The sequence below is a fragment of the Taudactylus pleione genome, unplaced genomic scaffold (assembly GCF_031769625.1).
Source record: "Taudactylus pleione unplaced genomic scaffold, aTauple2 ptg000040l, whole genome shotgun sequence".
NCBI lineage: Eukaryota > Metazoa > Chordata > Amphibia > Anura > Myobatrachidae > Taudactylus > Taudactylus pleione.
The window spans coordinates 2,682,217-2,697,725 of NW_028284442.1; the positions used below are offsets into that span (position 1 = coordinate 2,682,217).

At 40.2% G+C, this 15,509-nt stretch overlaps 1 protein-coding gene across 1 annotated transcript in view; it reads left to right on the forward strand.

Annotated features, from left to right (window-relative positions):
• The window catches only part of CFAP54 (cilia and flagella associated protein 54), a 399,494-nt gene that overhangs the window by 48,255 nt on the left and 335,730 nt on the right, over window positions 1–15,509 (forward strand). Inside the window, exons 11-15 of the mRNA XM_088453676.1 lie at window positions 2,790–2,902; window positions 4,564–4,729; window positions 7,313–7,395; window positions 9,561–9,698; window positions 11,831–11,981. Of these exons, the coding sequence (XP_088309802.1) occupies window positions 2,790–2,902; window positions 4,564–4,729; window positions 7,313–7,395; window positions 9,561–9,698; window positions 11,831–11,981 (651 nt within the window). The remainder of the gene's footprint in view (window positions 1–2,789; window positions 2,903–4,563; window positions 4,730–7,312; window positions 7,396–9,560; window positions 9,699–11,830; window positions 11,982–15,509) is intronic.

The following is a 15,509-nucleotide window of genomic DNA, read 5'->3' on the forward strand; positions in this document are numbered from 1 at the left end:
GCGTAGCTGGGATCAACCGGAAAACCGATTCACCTACTAGCCTAGCTGTGTAGGCAGCCGGAAAAAAAAACGTGCCCGGCTCCATTGTGCACCAAAAAGAAACTGGCTGCAGGATGCAGGCGGTAGAGTATAGAGGAGGAGTAGTCTGTGCTGCTGCTTCAAACTTTAACTATTGGTGCCCTGGTTCCTCCAGCTTCACCTATACCCATGGTTCCATTGTCCCCATGGAAGAAAGAGAAATATATTTTGTAAAAAGACATTTAGTTTATCACCCATATGCTTATTTGTCACATCCGGTCTTCTAATGTGAAACATAAATCTGGTCCGACATGCTGGTGGGAATAACTGTTTGTGGTGGAATGTATGGAATGTATGGACTGTGACTTTTCTCCCCAGGAGAAAATATATAAATATGACTAGATTTCCAAAAGCCCATAATCTGACACCAATTCTTACATCATAGGGAAACCTTGTCCTGATTGGTGATTTCTGCTGGCATACCTTGTGGCCATTGCAGAGCTTGCAAGATCACCACCTTCACACTAATTCATAATTACTAAAATCTGGGCCTAGAATTTGAGCCCTTTGTACTAAATGAATGAAAATAAAACATCAGAGATTACCAAAGTATTTGTTATAAATTGCTGATGACAGCTACAAGCATATTACATAAAATTTTGTACACTATGGGTCTCATTCAGACCCGATTGCAAGCGCTGAGCGGTCGCAACCGGGTCGATGTTTAAGCTCTGTGCACGCGCAGCGGCCGCACTGCACGTGCGCAAGCCCCGGAGCGAGAAAGAAACTCTCGCTCCGGAGCTCACTACAAAAGGGGCGGCTGTCGATGTTGATCGACAGTTCACCCCGTTTTGTAGGTGGGGTGGGGGGGGGTGGCTACACAAACGGAGGTGTTCTTTATGGAACGCCTGCCGTTTTGTGGGCGGCCGCGTCTTGACCATCGCGACCATCAACCTGGTCGGTCGCTAAAGCTGTGGGTGGTAACCCACAGCTTAGCTAGCGACCAGGAGGCCGCACTTGAAAAGGTAAGCGGCCGCCCTCATTCAGAGCGAGCGGTCGATTCTTGCGACCGCCTCTGAATGGGGGCCTATATTCTACAGACATTTAGCAATGGGATGTTTTGTAACATTGTAACAGCTACATCTAAACAGTGATACAAATTCCAGGTTGTGTAATGCTGGGTCCACAGTATGCAATCCATCTTATGATATATCGTTCTGCCGCACATCGGAATGATATATTGTGTGGATGATATGGTGTGCATGCGGGTCGTTCATCACATCGTCCCATCTGCTGTGCTGCACTGCAGGTGGGACTTTGCAATGAACGATTCAATGCTGCTAAATGCAGCATGGAACGTTATATTGCGCAGTTGTACAACGGATCATGTAGTGTTTATGGTGGGCGCAATATATTGTTCCACCGTGTTGTGCCGTCACTGGGTACACACATCATATAGGGTCTGATTCAGCAAGGATCGCAGCTGTGATCGCGGCCGCGATTACGCACACAGTCTCACTGCGATAATATGCTAATCCATTGTTATCGATATGCTGTCACAGCACAACATAAGGACGCCCACCTTACCTTATACACATGCGTAATACTTAGCAAGACTGCGAAACCATCGGTAACATCGAGTACAATCGGAGCCTCACACACACTTGCACAAGGTCAGACCTTACTCAGAAATTGCTAACTTCATCGCACGCAGTGAAAGGCCAAGCTGCGGACGGCATCGCAGTGGCTAATTTATGCACGCCCCTTCAACGGCGTTCTAAAAACACTGGCACACCTGCGTTTCGCTGACCCCCAGTCATCTACCACAAACAGCACTTTCTGTCAATCACTCTGCAATAGGTCTGCGTAGTCACTGATCGCAATGGCGTTCGCGCACTGTGATGCATGAGCAGAACGCAACAATCGTTGGATTGCGTGCATAATCGCAGTTGTGATCCTTGCTGAGTCAGGCCCCTAATGTGTACACACATCATATAGTGTGTCCCCAGCTTAAGTAGTCTACTAAAATATATTTTTTTAAAAATAGTGTATCTTATTGTTTTCGGAGTTTTTTTGCTGGCATTTGCAGTATTTGGCAAGTGTAGGTGACATTATTGTACCTTTATTTGATTTTTTTTATTTCCTGAAGGTATTTTATTTTCTCAATTACAGTTTCTAAACAAGTTTGTCTTTAAACATTTGGACTAGTGTCCTATACTATTCTTTCTTCCTCCTGTTAAAATAATTTTTATTCCCTAGTATACACTGGCATTTTCATTGTACCAGCTCTGTCTGCTTTGGTTCATGTATAATTTTATCTATGTTTACATAGAGAAAAACCTGCTCTGCCATTCAGGAACACTGCAGCCTCGTGTAAGCATAAATCCAAATCTGAGTCTGTACTTCATTTGTAGAATGTTGCAGCTGAGTGTTACACATATATTATCTCTGTCTCTAGCCCAAGAAACAGCCAAGAGAAGTGAGAGTACATGTAACATAACTGATGACTTAATTGTGTGCAGTAAGATAAATATACTGCAATAGGCAAGAAATAAATCATTCAAAAAACAAATGTTCACCAAGCATCCTCCGAGATTCACAAGATGCCAGACACAGCCAAAGGCAGCGTTACATTGTTTAAAACTAGTTTAAATGTTCCCACTGCCACATACAATTCATACTGTGACTGATGATATATTAATAACAAAGTCTTGAAATGCAATTGTGCTGTCTGTGTCTTTTTTTATTTTAATATTTTTTTTCTGTTTTAGAAAACAATGCTGTATCTGCAGAAGCCGCTGTGAAGTTTTCTAAGTTGGCGTTTAGCTATGAGAACTGGGATGTGTTTGATGTTCTTATAGCCCCATTATATACTTTCCTAAAGGTATTAATGTGAAATATCACATACTATTTTCTATCATAAGGGGCATATCAGAAATTTGTACCATAAAGGCTGGTTCACGCTGGGTCATTTTCCCTTGTCAGTTCTGCTTCACTCTGGTACCACCCACACATAACACACCTGGAGATGTGGTTAAGATACCGCTGTCCAGAATGCCGTCCGTCAGAATCCTGATGCTGGAAGCTCACCCAGGGACTAATGATAGGCGTCTAAACCATGACGCCTATCTTTAGCCCCACACCTAAATCTTGACGCCTGGCATCCCGAATGTAGGCAAGCCGGGGCTTTCTTGCTGTTAGCTGTGGGGGGTGAGGGTTAGGTTTAGGCACTCTGAGGGGGCACTTAGGGTTAGGCACTCCCCGGGGAGAGTTTAGGGTCTGGGAAGTGGATGTGTTAGGGTTAGGCACCACCGGGGGGAGGTTAGGGTTAGGCACCCCCCGGGAGGTTAGGGTTAGGCACCACTAAGGGAAGGTTAGGTTTAGGGGTGGAGAGGGGAGGGTTAGGGTACTTAAACGCCCTAGTGGGGATCTTCACTGTTCGAGCTTCCGGCATCGGTATTTGTTCCACCGGGAATAGATCTGCGGCATTACATATCGATTCCCACACCTGTGACATAACTAGCCCAAGCATTAGCATTAATGGGCCTGATTCAGAGATGGGCGCAGTAGTGATCTGTGCTTGCTTCTCAGAAGCAGCGGATCTTAGAAGGTACATAAATGATGCAAGTGCTCTCTTTTCAATTGAGATGCCCATCTGTGCCTTCTCAGTCTGAAGACACAGCATCGGATCACCATCGAGAACATTGCCGGACCATTGGACATTCTATATAACCCTAAGATTACTCAGGGTGTCCACCGCAAGTAAGTTACCGAGGCTAGTGAATCTTGGCATGCCTCTAAAACCCGGCAACACGCAAGCAGTACAGACGCTCCTCTCTATCGCTGCCCCCAGTTAACCAAACATAAACCAAAACATTGGTCATTACTGACTGATTCTTTATTAGCTCCAAGTCTGAATCAGGCCCAATAATCCCTATTTGAATGCAAAACTGGCCTCAAACTGAAAAAGATCCAAATGCTTTTTCCTGTAGTACAGCACTTGTGTAAAGCATCACCGGGAATAGACCTCACACGGACAAATAGGCCAATCAGATGGTCCCTAGTTATGTTCATTTGTTGTTTTTATCAATATTTTTATATGTTGTTAGTTATACTGTATTGATAATTATCAATTGTATGGAACAATCTACTTTTGATACAATGGGGGCAGATGTATGAAGCTCTGGGAAGTGATGCAGTGGAGTGATAAACAACCAACCAATCAGCTCCCAACTGTCATTTTTCAAACACAGCCTGTAAGATGACAGTTGGGAGCTGAGTGGCTGGTCGTTTATCACTCTGCACTATCACTTTCAAGAGCTTCAAACTGTACATCTGCCCCAAAGTTTAAACTCTGTACACTATTGTTAATACATTGCATATTTTCTACTTTGTACTGGTCAGTTTACTATAGCATTTCAGTGCATAACCTTGGAGCTTTATACTGTATTTTCTATAAAGATAGCCAGTCACAATTGCTACATTTCTACTTTTCCTTGATACACACTGAAATTCAAAAGCAATTTTACATTATTTTTGTCTTAGGCTCAGGAAAGCAGAAAATGGAAGAAAGAAGAAATGGATCTTAGGCTACTACTTGCTGCTGAACCTTTGTTGTCAGGGAAAAAGCATAATCACGGTATTGAAACTAGGGAAGACTGCAGCAGCATAGCTCAGATTCCCGACTATCTGGAAACTGTTGGACTCAAAGGTGGGAGAAGTATGATACTAACCCTGCTATTTTTATTACTTTAGCATCCTATGAGCCTTTTACTAGGATTTACCTGTGTACATGTGCCATATACAGCTCCTATAAACACAATTTAATGTTTAAAATGCTTGCATTTTGTGTTATTTGCACTGCTTAGGGAAGCACTTTGCTGTAATAGCATTATTACCCACCAGATGTCATCCTTATAAAGGAAACAGAATAAAGTTCAGCTAGACTTTCAACTTACCTAATGTATTCCCTATTGAATATTTAGTATGATATTTTAGCCCTTTGTAAAATTCTGTTTTACTATACAAATTAAACAATTATTTTAAGGTAAAAAGTCAAGAGTAGTAAGCTGAAGAGGCCTCATTAAAGCATGGTATAGGCGTCTAGTCAAACTGATTAAGACTTTCTCTACTGAGGGGATAACCCTACATTCTAAAATATGCAACACTTTCTTGTGATTATGCATCTTAACACATTAAACACTATCCATAATCAGTACACTCTCTAATGTGTGTGTGTGTATATATATATATATATATATCTGATATGGTGGCATTTTGTGCTTTATTTATTGAAGAGGATGCACCGAGCCGTACAAACATTTTATTATACATCTCTCCATATATATCCATCTATCACAAAATTGTACATTACATGTATTTCAAAATGAAAGCTCCATTAGGTACATTATGAGTATATTAATTTGAAATATATTAATGGCATTGACATAAATTAAGCACAATAGAGCAAGCTCCTAGACTTATGAAGAGTAATTTAGACAACAGATACTTCAGAGGATGCATATCTATTTATTGAAAAATAAAAGTGTATGTATGTATATATATATATATATATATATATATATATACACATATATTACACATTTTGTCACCACGTGGCTGTGGAAATACAGATCATTTGAACAATTTCAATAGTGCTACAGTTGCCCTGCCAGATCTGAAAGACTGCATTAGACATCATTGTCTGGGTTGGGTACGGGTTCCCGGCGGTTGGGATCCCGGCGGTCAGAATACAGACAGCGGCATCCCGACAGTTAGAATCCCGATGCCCAAAGGTAACTACTCCTACACTAAACCTTAACCATCCCCCTACCCCTCCCTCCACGCAGCCTTACCGTAGCTCTCCCTTTCCGCAGCCTAACCCTAAACTTAACCCTAACCTTGATACTTACCCGCCGGTATCGTAGACGCTGGGGCGCTGGTGCCGGCATTCTCACCCCTGTTGGAAGTCCGGCACAGGATGCTGAGAGCCGGCATTGTATGTGCCGGGATCCCAGCTACATCCCCATGGACTGGCTTTTCTACCTGACATGTTACATTCTGCTATAGAGGATGCTGTTGAATGGAAACTGTTGTTGGCCACAATGGAGGGCATATTAAACAATTGTAAAAGTGCAGTGATTCCCAAACTGTGTGCCGTTGTACCCTGCAGGGGTGACATGGGTTGGTGTTCAGCAACAAATAAAATCAATTACAGTTTATGTAATAGGCAAAACCACAGCTGGTGAATGGCATTGACATAAATTAAGCACAAAAGAGCAAGCTCCTAGACTTATGAAGAGTAATTTAGACAACAGATACTTCAGAGGATGCATATCTATTTATTGAAAAATAAAAGTGTATATATATATATATATATATATATATATATATATATATACACATATATTACACATTTTGTCACCACGTTGCTGTGGAAATACAGATCATTTGAACAATTTCAATAGTGCTACAGTTGCCCTGCCAGATCTGAAAGACTGCATTAGACATCATTGTCTGGGTTGGGTACGGGTTCCCGGCGGTTGGGATCCCGGCGGTCAGAATACAGACAGCGGCATCCCGACAGTTAGAATCCCGATGCCCAAAGGTAACTACTCCTACACTAAACCTTAACCATCCCCCTACCCCTCCCTCCACGCAGCCTTACCGTAGCTCTCCCTTTCTGCAGCCTAACCCTAAACTTAACCCTAACCTTGATACTTACCCGCCGGTATCGCAGACACTGGGACGCTGGTGCCGGCATTCTCACCCCTGTTGGAAGTCCGGCACAGGATGCTGAGAGCCGGCATTGTATGTGCCGGGATCCCAGCTACATCCCCATGGACTGGCTTTTCTACCTGACATGTTACATTCTGCTATAGAGGATGCTGTTGAATGGAAACTGTTGTTGGCCACAATGGAGGGCATATTAAACAATTGTAAAAGTGCAGTGATTCCCAAACTGTGTGCCGTTGTACCCTGCAGGGGTGACATGGGTTGGTGTTCAGCAACAAATAAAATTAATTACAGTTTATGTAATAGGCAAAACCACAGCTGGTGACTGCCAAACATAAAATATGTGGACAAACAGAAGAGCAGCCCTGTCTACCACAACATAACTGACCCTAAGAATGACAAGTAACCAAAATGTACATAGATTTTTAATGTCATAGTAAAATAAAAATAAATGTTGATATACTGATATTAATGTATACATTGCTAGTATTACTACTGAATTGATCCAATAATTCATATCATATTTTTTGATGTACTGTTTTTCCATTTGTGGTGTCAGGTGACTCTGTAGATAGCAAGTCTCCAGACGATAGCAGAGCATTGGCAGAGACGCTGTTTTCCTGTGTGTGTAACTCTTTACAGGTATTATACAAAGGACAATTATTATTACAGTCTTACTATATTTAACAATAGGCAGGGAAGTAAGGCACATACTTTCTCATTTAAAACATCTTAGATCTAATATATCTTTTGCACAGAAAGTAAGCAGCCAGTACTAACACAACTAATGTTCAAACTTTTTACTTGTACATAAGTACTATAATCAGTGCATGAGGTAGCTCACAAAATAAAAAGAGATATTCATTTTGTTTTTCTCAAAAAGAATCTGAAATGTAAATGAGAAATGATTGAAAGCTGTGAGTGATAGATAATCCATTAAACTATGTGTCACTGCAAACAGCCAATAACACTGACAAGAAATCAGTGAAACTTGACAAGTTTTGTCTAGGTCTGCATATGAATCAATCACAGGGACTGCTTCTTGTACTGTAACCGGGAAAGTCTTTGTGGGTCAATATTCATTGTTTATTAAAAACATAAAAAAAATTAAAGAACAATCTTTTATATCAAGTAACTGACATGCAAAAATATGTCACATACAGTTTACTTATTTCCAGTGTTAATTTTGTAGATGAAAATTTGACTAAAAGTAATTGTCAACGACATTTTTTTGGAGGACTAAATTCTAACAATAACGAAATTTATGACAATCTGTGATTAATTTTAAAAAAGCGACTAAGACTAAAACTAAATTTTAAATCCTTGTCAAAATGAACACTGGTTCTAACAAACTTAAGGCATTCATTTGTATAACACATCCTCAGTCAGCCTACTGATCCTAGATTACTAAACACATACTGCATTTAAAGGTATGCTGACCAAGTTCTCAAGTTAATTGTAGAGAAAAGTTCTTCAGTAAAATCCATTACAGTATCATTAAACTGCAAAAAATATAACTAAAACATTGACTAAAATTAGGCTAAAATGAAAACTGAGGTCCACTGACTAAATCTTGACTAAAACAAAGCAAAAAAGAAAGACTAAAATGTGACTTTAAACCAACTACAAATTTAAATAAGATAACTTGATTAAAACTACATTTAAATTTCTTGTCAAAATTAACACTTCTTAATTCATTGGGCTATAGATTTTTTTATATGCACTTCTATGAGTTGCTCATGCTGCCCACTGTAATCTGCGTAGTGCACCCTAAGTGACTGCCTTGCATGGTACTTTCAAGTGCAGCATGAACAATACATGGAACTATTTATGCAGTGAGTTTTCATTTTACCCTTGTATGTTTTATTTCCATGTGTTGCTTATCTTGCACATTGGTACCAACGTAGTGCGCCCAAGATGACTGCCTTACCTGCTACTCAAGTGTAGGATGAACAATGCATGGTTCTGATGATCTGATGACTTTGCAAAGACCATTTTTCTCACCTAGTATTTTTATCTTCCCCAATATGTGCCATCTCTTCCAGACATTGCCTATTCTGCCCAGTGCTATGCTATTTAGTGTGCCTAAAATGACTGCCTCATCTGGATCCTTCGTGGGTAGATTGAATAATCCATGGAATTGATGGCCCAAAATAGCTGTCACACTCTTAGTATTATATTATGGTTTCTGTTTCTTATACAAATCTAAACCTCTGTATCATGGATATGGAGAAAAGCATACATATACATTTATTATTATTACTAACATTTTGGTTTATGAAAAAAAACCCTCTCAATTATATTTACTGAATGCTACACAACTTGTATTGAAGCAGCTACATTATTTTTGAGTTGAGGACGTTTCCAATTGTTCTTGTTGGCAGTATAAGCAGTGACATCATGCAATGTATGGAATATGTGAAAGTGCTGACTAGGCCTGGGTTCAATATACATTTTGTTGGTTTAATCCTTTATGCGTATGTACTGACCAAGAGGAAGTGTATGATCCACAGAATGAAATCCCTTTAATATTTAAATGTCCCTAGTTCTAATAAGCCTTTATTTTGCATTGGTTTTAAAATCCTCCATGTATGGGATTAATTTTCTGCTCAGCTCTAGCCTTTATCTTTGGCTGTTTGACAAAGGTCACTTACAGAGATGGGGGTCTAGATATCTTACAGTACATGGGCACATCTTGTAGTGATTGTAGTAGTTGTTTAGGTTTTACACATAAGAAATTTCAGCTTATTAATAATTAGCTGCTGAAACATATTTTATTCTTATTTATTTTACAACTGTTTATTCAGGAGGTGCAGCCCGACAAAGATATTGTCATTGATGTCGTCTTATTTCTATGGCAAAAATGCAAAACTGGAATGCAGCGAATCCATTCTTTTGCAGTGGATGGGTCAAAATTTGTGCACAAATGTGAAATGAGTAGTAAGGTATGCTTGAGTCATTTAAAAATACTTGCGTTGAGCTAGCATTGACATTTTTTTTTTTTACAAGTACTATTTCTTCTCCTTAATTTTACTTTGGTGAGGAGCTCCATTTGTTCTATTGAGCAATGTACTTCCACTCAGGCAGGAACTTGGCTGTCTTGCTTAAGATACTTTGCCATCTTCGGAACAGGAAAGGCTCAGATCCAGTTACTAAAACTGAAAGTCATCTGCTGGTTGGAGCCTTCTTTATTCCTCAGCTAGCTTTAAATGTAAAACCCTGCATTGGGTTCCTGTCTGCTCTGGAGAATTATCAAATGTTGCCATAGGGGTCTAGCTAAAAGGTAGGAATCAGAAACCTCCTCAGTAGAAGATACCGTGGAGGTTACAGCCTAGGCACCAAATTAATATAATTTGGAAAGTAGAGGATATTAATAATGACATTAGATAAATAGGTGCCACATGTACATGCTATATTGTGTTACTATAAAGGCTTCCATTTAGATCAAGCTTTATCTTGGTTTCTGTAGAATCTACTAAACAGTGTTATATTGCAGTTTGTTGCAATTTTTGAACATAAACTTTATTAATTCTACCCTATTGGCATATCATTTACATTAATTAATCCCAGCCACACTAGATTTGGGGTACATCACAGAAGCCTCTAGCTTAATCCCTTTATGTATTTATTAACATTTAATAGCGCTAGCAAATTATGTGACTAATGTTACCTACTGATGCATCCCACTTATAAACTTGTTTTACTTTAATTCCACTGTACATTTATTTTAAGTCCTGTGTTCCAATGACTTACCAATGTAAATGGTGTATTTTAATCATCCAAATATCTGAAATATTTAGTTGTATTATCATGAGTATTTTGGTATTAAGAATAATGTTTAGCATATATTCAGTGATTGCAAAGAACTAAAACACACTCACACCGACAAATGAGATATTACACATACATAAAGCCGAACTTTGTAGCACTGGTGTCATGACCTATTTCAAATATGTTTACTGTACATGTGTAATATGAGCGACTTAGGGGAAGGATTACAGCTTATTATACACGTATGCTTGATGGGTTGGGTACGGGATCCCAGAAGTCGATATGCCAGTGGTCAGAATACCGACAGCAGCATACCGACAGTCAGAATCCCGACCCGATTATGTAAGTGTCCTAACCCTACCCCTCTCCCCCCTGCAGCCTAACCCTAACCCTCCCCCCCGCAGCCTAACCCTAACCCTCCCCCCCCCACAGCCTAACCGTAACCAGCACACAGCCTAACCCTAACCCTCCCCCCCCCGCAGCCTAATCCTAACCTTCCCCCTAGTGCCTAAACCTAATCCTCTTCCTAAAGGTAATATTTACAGCCAGGATGGGATTCTGGTGCCAGGTTTCTGACTGCTGTCGGGATTCTGACACCGCTATTCTAAGCCCCAGCATCCCTGACCGCTGGGATGGTAACAACATTCCACTTGATGATTCATGTTCCACTTACATTGGTCATTGTTGCTATATACTTTCCATTCATGTGGTGCTGACACCATTCTCTTGAACACAAAGCAGGCACATAGTGGGGAATGTAATAGGGCCCGAGTTAGCAGTGTTTTGCCACAGGATTTGTTTTTTCTTTTTTATAGGCAGTTAATCAACATTTTGCAAACTCTGACCATGTGGCAGACCCCCCATAGTGGGGACATGATTTCAGTGGCAAATGAGATTGTGAAAATATATGGCAATAGTGTAGTGTAGTGCATTACCCACATAGGGGCTGATTTGCAGCGTTGTAGGCTTCTTTGCAAGCAGATTGTTCCTATGTGTATGCTTGGCTTCATAGCTGTCATCATAATCATTGTGCACTTACAAAATATAAATCTGAAAACAGTTGCATTTACCCTTCTGTCCAACTCTGCATAGCCTGCAATTCCATTGACACACCCTCTCTAAATGTTGTCTATATAAGAACGCCCCATTACAGCCCAATTACGCCTCATCAGTCCCAAGTGAAAATATGACTGATATGCGTACAATCCTACATTGCCCATACTTGTGGATGCCTGGATCCGGAGCATGCTCAGTCCGAAAACAAACTATATATCTGGTTTAAACACCTTTCCTTTTTTCTCTCTAGTGGATCTACATTCTTTGCCTCACCTATGAAGTGATGCAACAATCGAATATCATAGATACAGATGCTGCAATACTGGGAGAAGCTGCATTAAAATTAGCAGGGATTGCTGAAAGTATGGCTGATGCTGTTATTAAGTCTGGAAACAAATCAGGTAAAAATCCACTTAATCTTCTTTGTCATGTTAGAAAAAGGTAAGAGCTTTAAAGAAAAAGTAACCACCAAGAATTGATCACATGTGGCAGGCATATCAGTACCTAATAGCAGCAAATTGTCCCAGGCAAATGGAAATGTTGAAAACTGTGTTGATGGAGTTTAATGTGAAGCAGATGGTGTAAACTAGTGAGCACCATTACCTGGGTTGGAGTGATGTGTATAGCTATGTTATAAACTTATTTATGTTTGAGGAAAATTATCAATAAACTGGATTTTTAAGATCAGTCATACTTTCAGTAAATTGCCGCAATGTATAGTCCACAAGAGTATTGTCTTCAATACCTATAGTGTAATGGTGACCATGCACAGCATACAGTGGTGGCTAATGTTTGCATCACTACATGCTTTTTCTGTACTGTAGACACCAATCCGAAGCAGCTTGCATTGCATTAGTTTTCAATGAAACACATTCATGCTCAGAAATTCCTGTTTCGGTCAGTACAGAATTAATTTCCTTAGCGTATATGTTAGAAGGGTGAAGCAATATCTTAACAGTGATTAACATAGGTGGCCAGCCCTTGGACCTGAGCACAGCCTCTCAGTGCTTAGAAATAAACAAAACCAAATTCTCTAGAAGAGCCGGAGAGATGATTGAATCCCTGGTGGCGACAAAGCTTTAATTAGCTCTTTTTTTGTTGTGGGCTTTTTCTTTAAGATCTCGCTCCCAAGCCACAAGTTCTCGGTTGGGTTATGATCAGGGGACTGTCCAGGCCAATTCAGCAGCCTGATGTTACACAATGCAAGCCAATTCTTCATGAATTTTGCTCTATGGCATGGTGCAATGTCATCTTTAAAGACAGAATCTTCATCCAGAAGCATTTTTTTCGGCAGAGAGAAGTATTCTTGTCTTGAGTGTTGTGATATATTTTCCTGTGTTCATTATTCTTTCCATAATTTGAAGGCACCAATCACCAGTGGCTGACATGTATTGCCAGACTTTCACCAGATACCCACTGTCAGGCTTATAAACTCGGGATGGAATAATTTGGGTGGAAATTGTCATACATTTTGGCTCGCTAGAGTGCCGTAAAGGCAGAAGTGACTTTTATCACTAAAAATTACTTTCTGACATTCAATGGTCCAGAATCGATGGTCCTTCCCCCCCCAGGCCATTCTGCGCCTCTTTTGAAACTTTGTCAGACGCGGCTTTCTCATTGCTCTCTATCCTTTGAGATCATTCTTTTGAAGACTTTGACACTCAGTTTATGTTGACATGCTGGAAATACCCAATTTTGCTTTTACTGACCACTCAGAGATCAAATCCAGGGACATCAAGTGACGATTGTTTAGGCTAATGTGCCGTAAAACACAATCTTGATGTGGCAAAATCTTCCTTGACCTCCCAGATATTGGTGGATCATTGGTAGACCCAGGTTTCCTTAATTTTGGCAAGTATACTGGTTACTTTCAGTCCGTTCAGCAGTCTGTCTTCCATCACCTACACACGATTTTCTTTGCTGATGCAGGTTACAGGCTTCATTGCTTACAACACATAGAGAGAATGCGCGTCAAATTTGTCAAAAGAAGCACACATGGCATATATATAACCTGCTGATGCTTTCTGATTGGTTAGTTGATGGATATCGCAGTCCAAAGCAAAAAATTAAGAAATCAGTTTGTTTCAACCCAGTTTTTTGGCTGTAACTTCTTATCTGCTTTATATATATATATATATATATATATATATATATATAAAAACAAAACTGACCCGGGTATTAAAAACTGCCGAAATTCCCTTCACATCGATATATAAAATTAATTGGTTGGTTTGTTTGTTCGGTTATGCATTTAGACACCCCTGCACCTATTAGGATGAAACCAACGCGAGGTAGTCCAGTTGGATCCTGGTCAGGTTTTAGGAGGGTTTGGGTCCCGGTCAGACCTCCCGTGTGTGTACGCTTGGCAGAACTTTGACTTGCGGAGCCTGTCCTGAGCCTTCCACTGGATGGATTTGGATGAAAACTTCACAGAGTGGTAACATTGGATCCCAGAAAATATTCTAGGGAGTTGAGGTCCCAGTTGGACCTCCCGTTGGTGTACACAGGGCAGACCTTTGACCCGGGGGTGCTGGGCAGAACTTTGACCCAGGGAGCCTGTTCTGGGTCTTCCAGTGGATGGATTTGAATGAAAACTTCACAGAGGGGTGGCAATTGATCTGGGACGCCTAATGGAGTGGTTGGGGTCACGGTTGGACCTCACGGCGTAGTGTGCCTGGCCGAACTTTGATCCAGGGAGCCTGTTCTGGGCCTCCCACTGGATGGATTTGTACGGCATCCTGTAATAAAAATTAATAACTTTAATATTGAAACTCGGGCAACGCCAGGTACTTCAGCTAGTATACTTTAACACAAGGTTGATTGCACAAAATTTTGCCTCAAGAGAAAAGGACTAGCGATGCATGACTTTTGGCCACCACTGTAACACGGTAGTTTTCTTTCTAAAGGTCATATGGAAAACCAGATTTAATATGCCCTGTTGTATAAAGCTTGAATAATGTTTGTACTATTTCTGTCTTGGATATCACTTTCCATAATGCTAAAGTTGGACAGTAAAGAAATGCAATAACTGTTCTTGCATCAGTAGACTTTTGGAGGAAAGAAGAGGCAATAGATTTAAGTCCAAAAGCAGGATGATCCCTCCAAATGAAGCACAGTTGGGGAGATATGATACAGTAATACTTACCAATAGACAATCTCCATTGACTTATACAGTATGTAGGTAACATCATAAATGAAGTGTTATGACTTGGCAACACTCTTATTATACACCAAATATGGGAATGGTCTTAAATTTCTTCCTACTCATGGCCACAACAGCTCCCTTGTCCTTGAATGCCACCTTGGTTGTATGAAACAGGAAGTCATGTCACTACTCCCTACTTTGTCCCACACTTAGCAGAAAGAGTGGTATGGTCAGGTAGTGAGAACTTCTGCCTGTTTGTGTGTCATTGTGAGTCTGTGTATCAGTCACTTTCCGTCTGGGTAAATATGTGTCCATGTGTCAGTCTATGTCTTCGGATCTACAGAATATACTTCTTGTTTATTAAAACGTGTGTATTGTGAAGAATGTTTTGCTTACTCTAAAATTTGAGAAATAGAAGTAAATTTGAGTTCTGTCATCTATTTGCATGTGCTCCTTATAAATTAAAGAGGAGGCACAGTAACCAATGTATAACAATCAACTACATATGTGACTGCTGCAACAAATGTTTATTCGGACACCACCACCTATTTTGTTGTTTGTTGCTTAAGCATTTAGACCCGCGCTAAATGTTATTGTTATGCTGAAAATGGCCGATCTCCACATTGAAGATTGCATTTATTCTGTCTCAATGTACAATTTTAAATTCCAACTGATAATGAATTTCTTTTTCTTTTGGAAGAGAAGATCTGGAATGTGTGTTGAAAATGATTATGAATCAGATGCATAATGTTTTGTGTAGTTTGCAGTCTGCTCACAAAGCTTT